The sequence below is a fragment of the Triturus cristatus genome, chromosome 6 (genome assembly GCF_964204655.1).
Source record: "Triturus cristatus chromosome 6, aTriCri1.1, whole genome shotgun sequence".
Lineage (NCBI taxonomy): Eukaryota > Metazoa > Chordata > Amphibia > Caudata > Salamandridae > Triturus > Triturus cristatus.
Window position 1 is genome coordinate 1,840,658,741 of NC_140589.1, and position 19,394 is coordinate 1,840,678,134.

At 44.4% G+C, this 19,394-nt stretch overlaps 1 protein-coding gene across 1 annotated transcript in view; it reads left to right on the forward strand.

The window, feature by feature from the left end:
• The window catches only part of SLC30A3 (solute carrier family 30 member 3), a 102,113-nt gene that overhangs the window by 24,100 nt on the left and 58,619 nt on the right, over positions 1–19,394 (forward strand). The window contains exons 3-4 of the mRNA XM_085609972.1: positions 8,108–8,254; positions 9,423–9,576. Coding sequence (XP_085466098.1) covers positions 8,108–8,254; positions 9,423–9,576 — 301 coding nt within the window. The remainder of the gene's footprint in view (positions 1–8,107; positions 8,255–9,422; positions 9,577–19,394) is intronic.

Consider the following 19,394-nt stretch of genomic DNA (forward strand, 5'->3'; position numbering starts at 1 on the left):
GCCACGCCAGGTTTCTGGGGGTTCTGCACCAAATAAGATAGAATTAAACAGGACACAAAGATACGGTACCCATACCTTGGGTTCTGACCGATAGAGATCGCCTGGGATTTTGTCAAGACCCGGCGCTTTGTTGGGTAACAACTTATGGATAGCAATTTCCACCTCCTTAGCCGTGATCACCGGAACATCCTCTGCTCGACACTCGGTGGTGGAGGGGGGGCAGTTATGGCTAATGTGTTGGAATTTGTGCCTAAATATAGGCCCCCAAAATGGTCTTCCCAAGCTGCTGGGGCTATGTTAGGAAATGTAGTAGTCACAGATTCTTTTCTACCATTACTGACAATAGCCCAAAAAGATTTAAAATCTTTGTACTGTAAAGCTAATCTTAGCTCTTCCCACTTGTCATCCTCCCAAGTCTTTCTTGCCCTTTCGATCTTTTGATTATACTGTGCTCGTAGTGTTTTAATCCTTGCTTTGTCCTTGGCCTTAATTGCTAGGATCAATTCACTCTTTGACTTCCGGCACTCGGCAGTATACCACAATTGGCTTTTAGCCAGTTGAACCCTCGTACTCCCAACCGGACAAAACACCTCCGAAAGTTTTGAGGCGAGCTGGCTATGGATGTCTACCGGCCTTGTTTCCCTCCCAGTGGAGGTGCAATTTAGCCCTACTCCAGCCATTTCACTAAGATGGGGCAAAACCAGTCTATAAGTTTCTGCCATTTTATTTGGGCAAGCAAAGATACGAGGTCATTTTACTCTCCGTCTGTTGTTATACAGGATGAGAGGTTGTGATATGGTAGTGGCCACAGTATCATAACTGGTCAGTCTCCAACTTCCTGGTTTTAATATCGTAGCCAAAGCGTTATGATCGCTGTCATCTCGGTCTATCACCCTAAAATCAAGCACCTCGTCCCAAGATCTTGTTTCGATGAGAATATAATCTATAATAGAAGTTTGCCCTACTCTATTAAAGGTAACTTGTACAGGTCTATCGGATTTAAATCTGCCATTGCATGCCCTCAAGGATAGGGAAAGAGTGAGAGCAATGATCTGTAGCACCAATGAGGTCCAGGCTTTGACCAGGGGAATCAAGGGATCAGGAATATTCCAATGTGTATTTTCCACAATCGGGTCATCTAAGTCCAACATACTGAGTGGTTCATATTGGCAATTAAAATCACCGCCCACTATCACAGAGTACTCTGGGTCCAAGGTCAGAATGTAGTCATTCAAATGTATTATAACCTTGGATTCCCGGCCACTCGGGGAGGGTCTAGAGTAAACATTCAATAGGGCTAGATGTGTATTCCCAGGCAGATCAAGTAGAACACATTGAATATCATGTGAACTAGTTTGGAGATGTCTAGCTGTAACACCCAGATGCAAGGCCACCCAGGTGCTAAGGCCCCCTGAAGGTCTCTCCCTACCACTAGTTATTGCAAGTATGTTGTAGGACACAAAACCAGCCCGTTGGAAGTTTTCCAGAGCCCATGTCTCTTGCATTAGACAGATATCCTCATTCATTCATTCATCAAAGGTGTCTATAAAGTTGCCCCAATCTTCACAGATCAGTTTACTCTTAAGGCCTGCCACATTCCAAGAGAGTAGGTTGATATTCATCTTGGGCTCCCCTATAGCAGCAGTCAAATCACTGGCATGCCTGTTTGTAGCTGGGGGGATAGTCACCCTACCCAGGCTTCCCTGCTTACATTCATTCCCCAGCCCAAGTAAGTTGATGTTCATCTTGGGCTCCCCTATGGCAGCAGTCAAATCACTAGCATGCCTGTTTGTAGCTGGAGAAATAATTACCCTACCCGAACTTTCCTGCTCACATTCATTCACCAACCCACCCAACAATGGCAGTGTATGTGACTCTTTCGAGATGCTCCTAGGGCTTTTCCGAGATAAATCCTCAGTAACATTCAAACTGGGCAATACTTCTGGGGACCCCTGCTGCGGAAGATTGTCTTTCCAATCCTTAGAGCCCACCTTGATGTTATGTAGCCCTTTCTGATCCCCAGCCATAAGAATAAAATTACTAGAATCTAGGCGTCAGTCGACTTGGTCCAAAACACTAAATCTGTTATTATGGTGGAATGTTTCAAGTGGGGGCGGGCAGAATTGGTTATGGACTTGGTTATTATTGCCAGGGCAGAAAAAACGACCGTCCAGAGCATTTCCCAAACCATCCACCCAACCCCTCAAAGTAGCAACATTTCCTGGACCATCCACCCAGCCCCTCAAAGGAGCATCATACCCATGAGAAGAGGGACCCGGGTAAAAATAAGTGAGTTGAAGTGCTTTTATGGCTGATTCAGGGCTACCGGAGCTACCAGACTGCATTGTACAAATATACCTCACTATTCTTGGGTCCCTAAAATTAATTGCAACACAGTCGCCCTGTATATCCTTGGCTCTAGGACCTACCCAATCTATCCGTCTTACAAATAGTATTTCGCTTCTACACTGGTTGGGAAGAGGTTTGTTACAGTTCAACCAATGCGTACACTTATTTTTAAGTTCGCTAAAAGCCTCCCTTGATCCATAATTCAGGGTAGGTACCCCCACAAGGACCACTACATAGGGAACAGATTAAGGTGGCAAGTCCAGGCATGGCAACTTAGATTTAGCTATAGCCCCTGGCTTCAGTTGGATTAGCTTGTGGGGAATGGATTAACAACAGCATGATTCACCTTACTCCTTGCATTCCCTAGTGAGACTAGTGGGATTGGGTCATTGTGTTCTACTTGGACAATAGTACCTAGTCTGTTTCCCTGTGGGGTGGGTTGGACTGTCAAATCTATTGGTATGTTAATTGGTTTGGGGTTAGGGCGATTTAACCCATCTGAATCTTTATTCAATGAAGCAGAATCTGCAATTAAGCCCTCCCCGACCCTTGTCTCCTTGCCCCCAGACAATGCAACAAACATTAATTCCAAATTGGAGAGTCTTTTTTCAATAGAATCAAGTCTGTTGTGAATAGGGAGGCAAGTCACAGTGAATATCTGTTCCATTTTTGCCCAAAAGTCTCTTCTGGTTTCTGACCCAATCGTGCCCTCAATGCCTTGGGTCATAGACTCAGCAAGAAGCACTGTATGCTGGATGTCTGAATTAGCCATAGGGTCAGAATTCCCAACATTTGCCCGTTTTTGAATTTTTGTTTTTTTATTAGACAGAGATGTACCTCCCCGCTTGCGTCTAACAACCTGATCTGTCAACTTGCCATTGGCTTCCTCGGTCGTATCCGAGATCGAACATGTACGAATTGGCAGACCAGATCTGGTTGTTCCAATATTATTCGCGAGTATAGCGGAATCAAACCCAGAAAACTCACCACGCTCAGTTGAACTACGAGCATTACAATTTACAGCTGAAGGTAGGTTTCCATCACCTCTACAATCAGGAGGAATGGAGTCTATAGCTAAATTAGGCAAGTTGTTATCTACAGGTACAGGCGACTTTGCCAGGGCAATAGTGCCCAATGAGGAACGTTTAACAAACTCTTGGTCTAAGGAAAGCCTTTTTTCCGTCAACTCAATTTCCCTCTGTAAAACGGATGTAGCCCTAGTAATAAAATTGTCCAAAGTTCCGACCACTCCTGTCCCATTAAGAGACTTCCGCCCCTTCCCCAAACCTGCAGTGGCCATTACCAACTAATGGTAAATAGTAATGAAGGCAGACACACACAAGAGTGCCTAGCGGACCTCTTGCAAGGTGACACAATAAATCCAATGTAGGGATGTAAAATGATGACTTAACTCACGGATTTAAGTCCAGAGGAGATAAGAGGAGGGCCCCGTCCCGTCCTCTAACGTACTCGGATGGGCTCAGACGGGCCCGCCCTTGGCCCGGGCTTCGCCCGCGCTGCGTCCCGCGATGCGTGCCCACACGCACGTTGTAATCACTCAACTGAAGGGGGGCGGAGTCCCAGAGGAAGAGGGGGCAGCAAAGTGTCAGCGGCCTGCTGGTCCTCGCAGTCCTGTGGGCTGACTCCTGGTGAGACGGCAAGCAATGTTCTCGAGCGGCTCCTGCGAAGCGGGGGCCGCGAGACGTCTTGTAGAGTTTGGCAGAAGGGGGGCGGAGTCCCAGAGGAAGAGGCGGCAGCAAAGTGTCAGCGGCCTGCTGGTCCTCGCAGTCCTGTGGGCTGACTCCTGGTGAGACGGCAAGCAATGTTCTCGAGCGGCTCCCTCGAAGTGGGGGCCGCGAGACGTCTTGTAGAGTTTGGCAGAAGGGGGGCGGAGTCCCAGAGGAAGAGGCGGCAGCAAAGTGTCAGTGGCCTGCTGGTCCTCGCAGTCCTGTGGGCTGACTCCTGGTGAGATGACAAGCAATGTTCTCGAGCGGCTCCCGCGAAGCGGGGGCCACGAGACGTCTTGTAGAGTTTGGCAGAAGGGGGGCGGAGTCCCAGAGGAAGAGGCGGCAGCAAAGTGTCAGCGGCCTGCTGGTCCTCACAGTCCTGTGGGCTGACTCCTGGTGAGACGGCAAGCAATGTTCTCGAGCGGTTTATTTTTAGTATTAATATGATCTTGCATTAACATCCAAATGATAATGTATTAGTAGACAATGCAGAGTTCAAATTAACTATCACCAGTGCGTAATTTGCAAAGGAATCAGTGCCTGTGTCCAAAGCCCTTTCTTAGAAACCCATGGCCGGCTCTATTACTTGTTGACACACCAAATACCAAGGCTGCATAGTCTTGAATGCACCTCATGTCTATTTAATCGACTACCAGAGACTCTCTACCTCTTTGTCTCACTCTTGCAGTATCCTGCATTCTCCCTTTCTGGCGTTTTTTCAGTCTTTTGATTTCTACTTCTTTCCGCTTTGTCTTGCTCTTGGGAAATGTCTGATGAGGAAAAATAAGTGCAGGTCCCTGTTAGACTTGTGAGCCGTACGGTGGTCATCCCCCAAACCTTTTTTTTCACTGCTCCTATTTTGTCGAATTTGTTTTTGTTGGCCATTAGACTCTACGAACTTTGCCACCACTAACCAGTGCTAAATGCCTGTGCTCTCTCCTTTAAACATGGTAAAATTGGCTTACACCAAATTGCCACATTTAATTTATTTTGTAAGTCCCTAATAAAGTTGTATTACAGGTAATCAGTGTCTGTGAATATTCAAAAGCGCTTTCTGCAGAAGGTACAGATGCTACAAAATGCAGCAGCTCAGTTACTGCTAGGCATCCCAAAACACAAATCTGCTTCTCAAAGCTTTGGCTTAACTCCATTAGCTCCCTATAGGCAAATAGATTCAGTTTAAAGCACTTTGTATTGCCTTCAGGGCACAACAGGGTGTTGGCCCTGACTATCTGATACAACGTTTTCAACATTATACCCCAGCACGCTCTCTGCGCTCTTCCAAATCTGGAAATCTTGTAACTCCCAGATTTAAGACAGCTAACTGGGGTGGGAGAGGATTTGTATCATGTACATCCAGGTTGTGGAACTCACTCCCCACAGAACTAAAACTCAAGGCAAACCTATTGGAATTCAGGAAAAATCTAAAAACCTGGCTCTTTAGCAAATAGTCCCAGTATCTTTTATAATAGTTCTGGTTTTGCATTATGGGTCAGCGCCGAGATACCTTTGGGTAATTGTTGCGCTCTAGAAATTCTATTTTCATTTCATTTCATTCATTTCCTGTAAATGAAATGCTACTAGAAGGAATGCAGCAATAATTGTGCCACCCACTTAAGTAGCCTTTCAAACATGTCCCAGGCCTGCTATTGCAGCCTGTGTGTGCAGTTTTAAACTGCCATTTCGACCTGATAAACTAAAACTTTTGCCAAGCCCAAACCATCCTTTTTGATACATGTGTCACTCCTTACATAGCCCCTTAACAGCCCACAGGGCAGGGTGCATTATATTTAAAAGGTTGGACGTGTACTTTAAGTTTTACTTGTTCTGGTAGTGAAAGACTCATAAATGTGTTTTTCACTACTGCAAAGCATACCTCTCCTATAGGATAACATTAGGTTACCCTATTATCTTTAATAAGTGATAACTTTTTATTGGGAGCAGGTGGGAAAGTCATGTTTGGTGTCCGAGGAATTGTAATTTGAAAAACTCTTCAATGGTAAATTCAGATTTTAAGTCAAAATTTGAGAGAGGAGTTGGCCTAATGGCTAAGGCGGTCGACTTCGAATCTGGGGGAACCAGTTCGAGTCTTGGCAATGACGCTGAACATCCTGTGTTTCTGGGCAAATCACTTAATCTCCCCGTGTCAAAAAAAATTAATGTGTGTCCTCATGTAACACAACTGGTGCTATGTAAAGCGCTCTGATACCCGATACAGGGTCAAGTTCGCGCTATATAAAACTCTGTAAAACAATAAAAATCTGAAAATGTCACTTTTAGAAAGGTGGCATTTTCTTGTTCTAACCATATGGTGCCTGCAGCTTGTTCCTAGGTCACATGCCTAGGTTTAGTTGGCAGTTGGTCTTTTTGTATTCCTCTTAGACAGCCACACAATAGGGAGTCTGAGTGTTGGTAGGATGGGCCATGTCTGGAAGGATGAGGGGGCAGAGCTGTTACCTGCCACACCTGCAATTCAATAGAGCTGTCTCAGCACACATACAAAGGACTTCAAACTAGCCTATTGTTCCCCCAGACAGACTGGGACCAGTGCACGGCGGCAGGAAATTCCAGACACCTTGGTAAAGGGAAACTCCAGCAGCTTCTCCCACTTCAAAGTAGGCACCAGGTATAAAAAGGAGACCCTCACACTCACTCTTCAGTACACGCCTGGACCTGTCGATACTTCAACTTACATCTTAGGCTAAAGTGACTCCAAGGGTCAGCTGACTGACCTCCTGTTAGAGCTTAAAGGACTTAACAAGCTCCAGAGGATTCCCTGCATCTGCCCAGCTGATCTGCTGCCTGGACTTGCAGCTGGACCTTCAACTAGACTTGCCTAAACCCTGCTAGCCTCTGCTGGAGGAAGTTCCTGACCCCCAAAAGGTGCCACTCGGGTCTGGGACCATTGGTGTGGCATTAGTTGAACCCCTCCGTGAAGAAAAGGAGAAATCTTGAAGTTTTGGGTTCTTTGGGACTGCAAACAGGCATGTTTGTGCCATGATCTTGCCGCACGCACCACCCTCCAACAAGACGCGCCGCTGAACCCAACTCTTGGCACTATAGTGGCCACTAGTGACAACCGATAATACGAGAGCTGCGCTTCATGCTACAGCATTAGTAGTCTGCGGTGACCGCCAACGCATATCTCTAGCAACAACCGTCCACGACGCCTGACAGGATCTTCACACTACAGCGACGAACATCCACAATGCCTGGCCTGCTCTTCTTGCTACAGCAACGACCATCCGCAGTGATCTCCTTGATCCTTGCAGCCTCCTCCACTGCGAACGGAACTCTTTGTGTTGGACTTTAGAAGGTAACTTTTTCAGTGGGACTAACCTGGTGCCTGTATCCGACGCGCACTCTATTGTGGTTGGCCTGAAGTTGTGACCACCAGATCTCGCACGACCAGATAACTGTGAGTGACACTTTGTGCATTTAGGTGCTATAATTACTTTAAATCTTTAAAATGTTAAAGTTGCATATCTCCAGTTCTACTGATCAAAATGTTTTGTTCGATTTTGTTGTGTCAAATAATGTATTACATTTTACTCAATTTTTGTAAAATAGTGTGGTATTTTTGTTGTGTTGTATTTTCACTTTATTGCTGTTTGTGTGCTGCATAAATACTTTACACATTGCCTCTAAGTTAAACCTGACTGCTTTTGTGTCAAACTACCAAAGGGTTAATTACAGGTTAATCTAGTGACTTTTTGTTGTTCACCCTGACAAGGATTGTGGTTGTTGCCTCAGTAGAGTTTCACCCCCGCAACCAACTACCCAGTTTCACACAGTCACCAAAAAGTGAGTGACGGTGGGCCTGACCAGCAACCACCAGCTCGAATTGAGCACTGATTATAACTAAGCGCTGCAAAGTGCCCCGAAAACTAGTGGCCACCTCAATGCAAAAGTCTATGATTACATAAATACAATTAGGGGTGTTGAGAGGCTAACCTTCAGTTGTTTTGCTGCCTTGTTCTAAGTCTAGTGCCTAAGTGCTCTTATTAAAGTGAATTCTGCCTGTTCTACAGGTGGCTATCTGGCGCACAGCTTGGCTATCATGACCGACGCCGCTCATCTGTTGACAGATCTGGGCAGCATGTGTGTCAGCTTATTTTCGCTGTGGATCTCGACTCGTCCTCCTACAAAGACTATGAACTTCGGCTGGCATCGATCAGGTACGAACAATTATCTAGTTATCGTCTGAATTACTGTCTAGCAAAGGAGTTACAATGGAGTTACCAACTAGTTATAAAATGGATCATGCCTTTGGATACAAAGTTGGCCAGTTGTGTTTCCTCTCCTTTGGGGAAGGGTAATGTAATTACTTAGGTCCATTTATTCTGTTCTGGTGCATTTGTTGCCTAGGATAGGATGATACAGAGAGCACCCAGTCCATCAGCGGATCTCTGAGCATGTTCCTTACACGCATGACTGAAACAGAACTGCTAGCAATCGACACAGTGCAGAACTATATCTCAACATCTCTTTAGGGAATGTTAGCATCAGGATGTGCACACATTTGCAGATTCTTAGTGGGGGTGGTAAATTTACCAAGGAAATGACTGTCAGCAGACTTACTTCCACCGTGGTACAGCACATCCACTGTAGAGTGGTAGACTTTACATTACTACCCAACTCTAAACCAGACACAGGCAAGTGTATAGCTCTAGGCTCTGAATTGTCTGATGGCACTATCCATTAAAGGCTAAATAATTGCTCTTACATTTGAATGGCAAAACCTTGTTCTTATTAGGACCATATCTGCTAGGCACTGCCTTAGCCATCACTCACTGGCCTTCTACCTAGAAACTGAACACGGGACTGATGCTCCAGCCAGGCTGTTTCACAAAATATTGATTTGTGGGTACCATTGTGTGTGCATGTGTGGAGTGCAGGATAGGTGTATGATATATATGTGCACATGTAACCCTGCTGTTGTCTCAGCGTAGGAACGTGGGATGTAGGATGTGGTGTGAATTGAGAGCTCTTCATGGGAATTGGTTGGCAACAGTGACACGAGAGTCGGAAGAGATGACAGTTTACATATACTTGTGCTTCAGAAATAAAGTACTTACCTCTCACTGGCTTATGGTAGGAATAGTACTCAAGGATGAGGATGTAATTGGAGATGATTCAGGTGTGTAAAGTAAGTGTCGTTTTTCAACCTCCCAAACCTTCTTATACAGTCTATCTTCTCTCATCCTAACTCCCTAGGACATGCACACACTGTTAAAGCCAGTGGTTTTCCCACACAGATAGGCAAGTGAAGTAATAACCACGGGCTTGTCACTGAGCAGGTCTATTCTGAAACGAGTTTATTTCTCTGTTGGGGGGCTATCGTAGAGATTCTTGGCGCGCTGGCATCAGTGCTTTCCATCTGGATCGTGACGGGCGTGCTGGTCTACCTTGCCACTGTAAGAATCATCAACAACGACTTCGAGATCGACGGACACGTCATGCTCATCACCTCCGGGTGCGCCGTTGGAGTCAATTTTATGTGAGTTCCTTGTCAGTGCCTTTATGTCTGTATAACATTCTGGGAGCCTTTAATCCCTGTACAAAAGATGGCCTCTAAGTCCTTATTACAGGCAACTTGTGACATCTCCATTCACCTGTAACAAGGAAATGACATAGCTAATAACGTATTACAGTTGAGTTCTGATGTCATAATGCCTGCTGCCAGAGCCAACAGCCAAGGGAAAGGGCAACTAACGGAGCATAATTTCAGCTGCAGTTTAAACAACAATAAGACTAACTTTTCCTTCTAATCTGTTTTTCTGGATGAATAGTTATAAGCAGAAAATAGATATTTATCATATATATATATATAAATATATATATATATATATATATATATATATATATATATATATATATATATATATATATATATATATATAAAAATTCAACAAGGAATCACCACACTCCTCCAGCTTCAATTTGTCAGCTTATTTATTTCAGCGCAATAACCACCACCACCACATATATATTTATGAAAAAATAGAATCTCTCTGCATGTTTGTATGCATTCCTAGAGACAGCATTTTCTTAAATATGACATATCTTTTTGTGACAAAATATCTTACTGCTATTTGGTGTGTTTAATTTTTCACTAGAGATTTAAATATTATTTTTATGTTTATGAACATCCTCTCTCTTTAATATAAAGGAGCACCACACCAAGGGGCATATCTACAAGCCCCTATCGCCACAGGAACGGCACTTTTTGTAACGTTCCCGTGGCTTATGTACAAGGCAGTGTTAAGCCACATAACATGGCTTAATGCTGGTTTGTACATAAGGCACCCTTTCAAGCTATGTTTAGCGTGAAATGGGCGTGCAGTGGGTGTTGTGGTGGCCGCTCCACCGCAACACCCATTGTATTTGACGCTGCCCGTTATGTACAAGGGTGGCGTACATAGGAGGCAGTGCCAAAATTAAGACCAGGAAAATCCTGGTCTTAAGTTGGCGAAACAAGGAGAAATGCATTATTTCTCCTCGTTTTTGCTTTTTCCATGTGTGCTGCCTTGTGCAGCACACATGGAAAAAGCAAAATTCCATGGTTTATTTATGTACAGGAAGGTGCCCCTTCCTGTACATAAACAATTCTTTTAGAAAAAAACGCAATTTTTTAACTTTCATGTGTGCTGCATGAAGCAGCACACATGAAAGTTACAAAATGGCATTTTAGGATTGTTTATGTGCAGGAAGGGACACCTTCCTACACATAACTAATCCTCCCCTGCACATAGACACCCATGCACTCTGATGCAAGGCCATCGCTGGGGGAAACGCAAGGTTGCACCACATTCTTGTAAATATGGTGCAGCCTTGCATTTCCGAAGTGGCGGAGCGTGTCGTTAAGCCCAGGAGGCTAACAACACGCTCCGCCACTTCATTGTACATATCCCCCCAAGAGTTTAAGTGGGAAGGGATATAGTGTGAACATGTATTATTAGGAATAAAATACCCCTTGCTGTATCTTATAAGGATATTACAAGTCCCCTTGGAGTTCCATGACATTATAAAGGAACTCTGCCTTCAGCCTCGATACTCCGTATGGTTCATGGAACTCCTCAATGACTTGCAATATCTTTATGATGTACGGCAGGGGGTACTTAATCCCATCTGTTACTCAGTGGCCACCTCTTCTGCACTCTTTAATTGTAAATGTAAATTGTATTGTTATAGTGCTTATTACCCTTGACGAGGTGTCACTATCCCTAGATCACTTACTTAAGTTTGATCCCACCCTAAGAGGATATGCCATCTTATATCCTTATCAGGTGTCAGCGTTTTTCATATGTAGTGAGTACTGGTATTTATTTATTTATTTATAAAGTTTTGTATAGCGCAAACATGACCCGGATGGGTATCAGAGTGCATCACACTTTGGAAGGGTAGCATTATTCCGCCATCTAGTCGTTGGGTCTGGAATAGTGTTTTTTTTTTTCTTGTTTTGGGCGTTATCGACCACCATTTGGTGCCAGGTACGTCCCCTGTGTGATGTCAGACGGCGTCCTGTAGGTCGTTGTGCGTGGTAGCCATCTTCGGATTCTTTTTTCCTTGTGATTTTAGTCTAATACTTTAGATGGTCCTTTAGATAATTATTATAACTTGCTTCCCCACCTGTTTGTATTCCTTGTAGGGGAGGCCGGGTGGGTCGCATGTGAATCCAGAAAATTCTTCAAGCTGTAAAACTACTCCTACTGGTAAGTAACCATTTCGTTTTACAGGGCGAATCCTTTTCTGGATTTACATGCTGTGCATCAGATTACGTAGCTGTTGCTCTCATCTTGGGAAGGCTGTGGTAAGAAGAAGACCTTGCGAACAGGTGTTGAAGTACTTTCTGTCCTATTTGTGCTATCTTGGCCATATTTTCCCTTCGACTTTCAGATTTGAGACGCGATCTTCATCATGATATTTCTATGCACATGTCATTTGACTCCTTCCTCATCACCTATGTTCCTCACGCTAACGTTATTCATAATACCTTAATTCGGAAAAAGCTGAAAACACTATCCTCATGTCAGTACTTTGATGCAACTGAGACTGAATACAGCGTACCTACCTCAGCACCTATCAGTTGTAGTATCCTCAGCTTACCGCAGACACTTACTTTTTGGTGCTACTTGGAGCCACAATATCAGACTGAAGCATGGGTGCAGAGGGATGATGGTAGTGAAAGAGGAGGTTTCATGTGTCTCCCTTTACTGAACAGATTGACATAGGTCAAGAGGAAGCAGAGAAAAAGCCCTAGGTCCTATAAAGACTTTAGTTAAACTCCTAATGGGCTGGATGGGGGTCAGTGGACTGAAGTTGGTGGACCACACAGTTCTTGATGTGTTACAGGATATGTTTGGAGCTAGAGTGGAGATCACACAGCTCTACCGCTTGGTCTGCTGGTTGAACATGCACTGAAGGCAGTCACATTCTATTAGTTTTTGCTGAATATGGAGTGAAACCGGAGACAAGTGTTTAATGGATTAAAATGCCAATTGATGTACAAAAAATAGATAAAAAGTTCACATCTTAATTTTGTGGGTGTATTTATTTTGTTATTTATGTATTGCAACATGCTGCCTGATGACTTCTCTAGAACTTGTTCTGTTTGCAATAAATGGGTTTGCTCAGGCTCTCACACAGAATGGTAATCCTCTTCAAGCTGCAAAGTGGAAATTGATGTTTGCATGGGGATCACACATAGCACGCCATCTTTAGTGATGCTGTCCTATCGAAGACTAGACGTCGGTGACCGAACACTGGCTGTAGTCTTGTGAAGTAGTGTATTCCAGTAACCTTTATGGTAGATTTACACCTGGGTTGGAGGCGGCACTCCCCTGTAGTCTCTCCAGTCAACTGATGCCATCTCCTGGAAAAGTTCACCTGTCTTTCGTTAAACTTGCTAGGAGAGGTGAAAAAGTTTGTTAGTCTGACTGAACTGTTTGAGCTTTCCAAAGGTTTTCCAGATGAGGTAGGTTAGACAATTAACAGCATCAGAAGGCCCTTGTAACTGTTGTTTCAGCGACAACAATATTGTTTATGCAGGTACACCTGTTGTTTTCTCTCGGAATTTTAGCCATGTTGGCATTGCCATAGATGCAGAAGATTAGGGAACAGTTTCCAAGGTGTGGGAAGATTACAAAGAGATAGCCTTATGTGTAGCAGTCTGAGTCCTGCTGTTTAAAGCCAGCAGGACCAGAGGTCTCACCAAGGTTATTCCAGGAGGGAGTTCACAAAATCGGAGACATTAACTGAACGCCTTGGGCACCCATTGTTCTCCATTCCAGAGAAAGATGTCGGCAGTGCAGCTGAGGTAGTGACCATGAAATAAATTAGGTAGTGGTTAAACAATACAGAAGTCGTATATTATCCTACTTTCATTATATCTTCTCTAGAAAATATCAGATCATATGAGTGATGCTGGTCACTGTTTATTTGAAGTGGAGAGAGGCCATGCTTTGCAACAAGGGTTTAGCTGTTGCAGAGATTCTGACCAAAAATCTAAAGTACTAGGAATAGTAGGTGGGTGGCATGCACCTTTAGTTGCACTAACACATTAGTAGGAGATTTTACTTATTTGCCCAGCAGAAAGGAACAAGTATACAAAAAAGTGATGGTTGGAATTCCTGAATTAATCTCTGCTGCTGGTAATTACTTGGGCCGCATCCCAATCTATCGTTATGTTGCTCAGGTTCGAATTCCTTAATAAAAACAGAAGACAAGAGGTGTTTGCCAAAACAGGAACAGTTTTGTTTAATTAAACAGTTCGGCCGGGAGAACAGTTACAGGCACAAGGTCTAAGCACTGTCTTTTGTAAATGTTTACATCAAGCCATAAATGTATCTGGAATCCCCCATATGGTGAGGAATGTTGGTTGCTAACTTAGAGTCATAAATTAATGGTCAAATGTTACTACAGGTGGGTCTCAACCTTGCGTGGACAGAGATGTCTGGCGTGGGGAGCGCATGATCACTATGTGTGCTGGGTCTTGTGGCATCTGACTTTATGGTGTTTTTCAAAGCGCGCATACCCCCTTGCAACGTGTGCTTTACTGGGGGACAGTCACCCCTGACCATTATGATGTAGCTGCGCATATCTGTGGGATTGATCAAGGGTATCCTGCCTGCATGTTTGCCTGTCAGCCATGTACCCTCCCATCTGTGGCCCATCAATCAGGAATCCCAGGCTTAGGTCGCAGGGCCTGCCTAACTATATATGTGCCTGTCGAGGTGTTTTCACACCATTTCACCTCAGTTTGGACCCAGCTGTTTGCAAATCAGTCGTGGTCCTGCTCCAATGGGAATAGTTCAGCCTGAACTGTTAATCCAGGTCCGCTCTGAACTGGAACTCCAGCAACCCAGGAATGGTTTTGTGCTGAGTAGAGGTCCTCAGCCAAGTACAGCTTGGTTCCAGTGACACATTGTGCACTGGGCCCACGTCTGGGCATACCCATCCCACTTAGGGCGACACACTAACCTTTTTTTTAAAGTGATGGATGGCATGCTTGAATTAATCTTAGTCACTGCTAATTACTCGGTCAGCGTCCCAGTTCATCATTATTTTGCACACCGAGTCACCTCAGTTTAGACCCAGTATTTTCGAATCAGCCTTGACCCTACTCAAATAGGAATAGCCTAGCCCTAACTGCCAAGTCAGGTCGTCCCTGAATTTCTCCTAATTATGCTACAGCAAGCTATGCGAGTTATGCCCACCCCTACTTGTTATAGAACAATAATCCATCTGGTTTTTCTACCAACAAGCCACTGGTGATGAAACTCTTACTGACATACACCATTACCGAAGTGGCCTGAGTTCTAATCCCAGTTACCTAATTATCATTATCATATTATGTGATACCGGGAATGTCCCTAACTGGTTGTACCTTGGTTTCCTTACCCATCAAAACTGGGAATGCCTGGAGGTGATTCAAATTGCTTTGGAGGTACTTACTAATAAACATCATCCCCATTTTGCAAAGAGCTTGAGAAGCCTGGTTTGTCCTGCTGGAAAAAAACTTGGAGAAAATGGGGGCAAAATGTTGTTTTTACAACATAGTTTTCTAAAGAAATTAACTAGTAATCTGTACATTATAGAGACCATTATTAAACGGAATTGATTGCATATTCCAGTCTTGCAGATCTGCTGCAGCATTATTTCTTAACATAAGCAAACAAGTTTATATAGCTGAAACACTTGGAGGCATCTTTACCATGTGTTTTTTGTCACCATTGAACCAAGCAAGGGGGCTCAAGGGCAAAACTAAACCTAGAATGACATTTAGCAAGCCACGCAAGGCCATCTTGTGCGGCCCTGTATGGTTTGGTAAATGTAACACAAGGCAGTACAAATCACTGCCTTGCTTTACTCTGCCCCAGGGAGGCGTTCCATTGGTGGAGCGTGGGTCTTCCCATGCATCCACCCATGGATTTGGGTGCGTTCCCAGATTTACCATTAGTGGTAAACCTGGGAATGCGTCAAATTCTAAGCCGCCCCAGGGGAGGCATAACGAAGAGGAATATGCATTCTGCAGCACACATAGAAAGAGGAAAAAGACTTAGAGGATTGTTTGTATGCAGGAAGGTGTCTCTTCCTGCGCACAAACAATCCTGCCTACAGTGCAGGCACCTTTGCACCATGGTGCAAGGGTGCTTTCATTGGCGCTAGGCAGGATTTTGTGCGCCAGCGCAGACAGAGAGTAGGAATGTGCCATATAATGTTAAATACAGCACATTCTTGTAGTTTTCCTTTCATGCAGCGCAGCAATGTGGCTTGCTGCATTGCATTACATAAATATATGATCAAAATCCCATTGGTGCATAAAAAACAAACAATTGTGCCACACGAGAAGCTGTGCGTGAACTGCATGCCCATTTTTTTTTCCTTTGCCAGTTCTTACGCCACAAAAACGTTTGAGCCAGGAAATAAAATATCTGGGATAATGTAGAGAAAAGTATAGATAAGTATAGATAAGGGTGCAGCCATGTTGCCAATTGCTTGAATATTCCAGGGAGCTGTTCTAATATCCTGGGAAGCTGCTAATAAGGGAATGCCCTATTTGGCAAACTGCACATCAGTGTTTTGTTTTTTTTACGGAGTTTTACATAGCGCAAACCTGACCTGAAGGTATTGGGTATCAGAGCGCTTTATACAAGCACCAGTTGCATTACATGAGGGAACATTCATTTTTGTTAGGCACGGAGAGATTAAGGGGCATATTATCAAGAAACGGCGTTAGAATTATCTGTTCTGGTGTCAACATGGGCTTCTATTGGAATTCTCTGCGGCATATTATCAAGCCCATTATCGCCGCTTTAGCTGCAGTTTTCTGCCGCTAAAGTGGCGATAATTTTAACGCCGTGCTTGATAATATGCCCCTAAGTGATTTGCCCAGAATCACAGGATATTGCACGTCCTTGCCGAGACTCGAACCCGGTTCCCCAAATTCGAGGTCGACCGCCCTAGCTATTAGGCCAACTCCTCTCCCCGTTAGGCCAACGCCTCTGCTTAATACAGAAAAGGGTGCTCAGTGTGAAAGAGGAGCTGCTAAAACATGCCTTGCATGCTTATTGTTCATAGAGCTGCTCGTGGCTTTAACAGTCAATCCTATGTCACAGGTCTTATGCAGGGCTGCTAAGTGTGACACCTTGTGGATATATGAACACATTTGGACCCTATGCTCGCATCATTGCAGACCCGATGACGAGTCATGCATTTCTGTCATGGGTGTCTTATTTGGTGAATCTGCAGCCGGACAGTCAGCGCTCTGCTATCTTGTTACCCGCAAGAGTTCATTCTGTGTATTATCCATGAGGGAGCTGGTCTTCCCAGCCAGCTCTCCTTCCATGTTGCTACAAGCAGCAGTCAAAGAGTAGAGCGAGTCATGGCAGATGGGCTCAGACGCAGAAATAGCATCTGCTAATCTTTCTGACTTTGAGGCGCCTGACAGCAGACCTGCTTGAGTCCACTCAGTGGAGTATCAGACTGCAGCCAGTGACTCAGTTCAAGAATGAGAAATATCTGTGCCAAACGCAATATAGTTTAATTTGGGGAGACAAAGGCGGGGTGAGGGGGGGGGGGGGGAGGCTGAACAGCTATGTAATGTTAAAGCAACAGTATAACATTTCTTTAAGATTTCAAAAGAGAACAAGCATTGGCAAAGCCAATCGATCTCAGCAATCCGAGAGCTATTGACGTTGGTAATATCAATGTCTTTTAGCCCTGCTAAATAGCAGCATGGCTGAAAGGCATGTAAAAATCCTAAGCATATGACAGCCACTTCAGTTTTCGTGAGTGGGGTAACACACAAAAGGGCACACACGAACCAAAGCCCCAGCGCTGTTGTCTCTGAAAATAGGAAAGACGAGGCAGGCGGAGCTTGGCTCAGGCCGGATTTCATTTCTGTTTAGCTGGCATGAAAGAGCAGTAAAAGACTGGGAGGGAAGCGTCCACAGATTGAACACAACACGTGTCTCTAGCCAACACCTAAAAAGTGAGCCACTTACAAATTTTTAGTATTGAGAAGCGTCCAACCCTACTTGTGTTCCTAAGAAATCCCTGGAAGCCGCTAAAATATGTCAACAGTCCAGAATTAGACGGGAGACACTATTTCAAGCACCAAATGGCTTTTCTTCAGCCTTCTCATGTAAATAAAATCTGCCACTACAGCAAGGTACCAGCGAAGTTAGAATTCTGCGCTTTTTCCTAAAGTTTGGACTTCTCTGCTTAAATTTCCGCTTGTACACTACCTCACCTCCTTCTGTTAAACGGGATGGGCTAGCAGCCAGGGTAGAGCACTGTCTCCCGGTTGAAAACAGGCCTCACACACCAAATTGACCATCATCTGCGCATTTACTAAAATTGGGCACTTTGGGTATTTGCTGACTGTAACAGCATTGTGGTACAAAAATAAAAGAACAACGAAAGTTTAAAAAAGATGGCAACTCCTCATTTAAACGGAGAGAGCAGGCGTGTTTGCTGGCAGGGGAACAAGCATTGGCAGAGTGAGACACTTGTCTTTAACTTCACTCAGTTGACCACTTTCTTGTCCGCAGAATCCTAAGTCCTCACACATCCCTCTGTAGACAAACAATGGCCTAGCTGCGCGATTTTTGATAAGGCTTGTGGAAAGAAAAACACTAGATCATAAGAAAAAGGCATGTGCTCAGCCAACTCCGTATCTCCTCCTCCAGCACAAAATCACTCAATACAGCCAACGCAGCAGAGGGCCAGTGGCATGAAAAGCAATCTAGGAAACTCTAAGGACGAGGATGCGCTTTCGCTACTATTGCAGTTTAACAATGTATACATTGTGGAAGGTGAAGCCAGTGTGTGAGGAGAACAACGAATAATAATAAGCAATAACAAGAAGCAATGGGGGAGTGCGAATTGGGAAAAGCAATTTTGGACGGAGGGGGCTAGCAGCGATGAGGGTGGAGATGAGGGGACTGGCAAGCAGCGTAGCGGGAGGGAGTTGGGGTACAGACAAGCAACACCGCATCATTAGCAAAACAAACCCTCTCACTTTGAAGTCAGAGAAAGAAAAGTAAACAGGTGCCCTTGGAAAACAGCGTCTGACATCTGACCTCAGTCTTTGAATGCACAGTAAATGTGACAAGATAAGAACAAAGATTTACATGCTTTTTTTAAATGAGCAATGGGATATGGTTCATTTATTCTTCCAGGGACTGGATTGGGGGGGGGGGGGGGGGAGTTTATAGATGGACTCCATCTTATGTGCACTGTCTACATGTAACCCTTAAATGAAAATAAAGTTTTTTACAAAAAAAAAAGATTTACAGGCCTGTTTACAGAAATGGAGCTCGGAGCAAGTGAAAACACAAGTGCTTGTTTGACGTGCTTAAAAGCAAAGAAAAAAGTAGTTCCTAAATCAGTTTCTAGAATGGGAGCACTATATGAATAGTAGCAATTGGCATGACACATGCATGCTATGGACAAATGGGAGAAAGAATGTGGAGCCAGCAAATGGGAAGCCTATGGTCGAGCTGAAGCCCACATTTTGAATTTAACACTCCCTCCGAGACAGCGCATGCGCTGTCTAGCCGAGATCTAAAAATGCACTGACTTCAGTGACATTGCTGCCAAGTTGACTCATGAGCGAGTTCTGGCTTTTTTGTCAGGGCGGCTTTGAATCCGGGGAACTGAGTTTCATTGTAACCGAGGCATGAGCTCCAGAGTACAAGCATTCGAGCACTGTTGCCTGAAAGAACATATTTACATTTGGAGCTATGTGCAATCTTCCTGAGACTACATGGTCACATTTCTCTTTGAAAGGAGCGGTGTAAAATGTGTTCC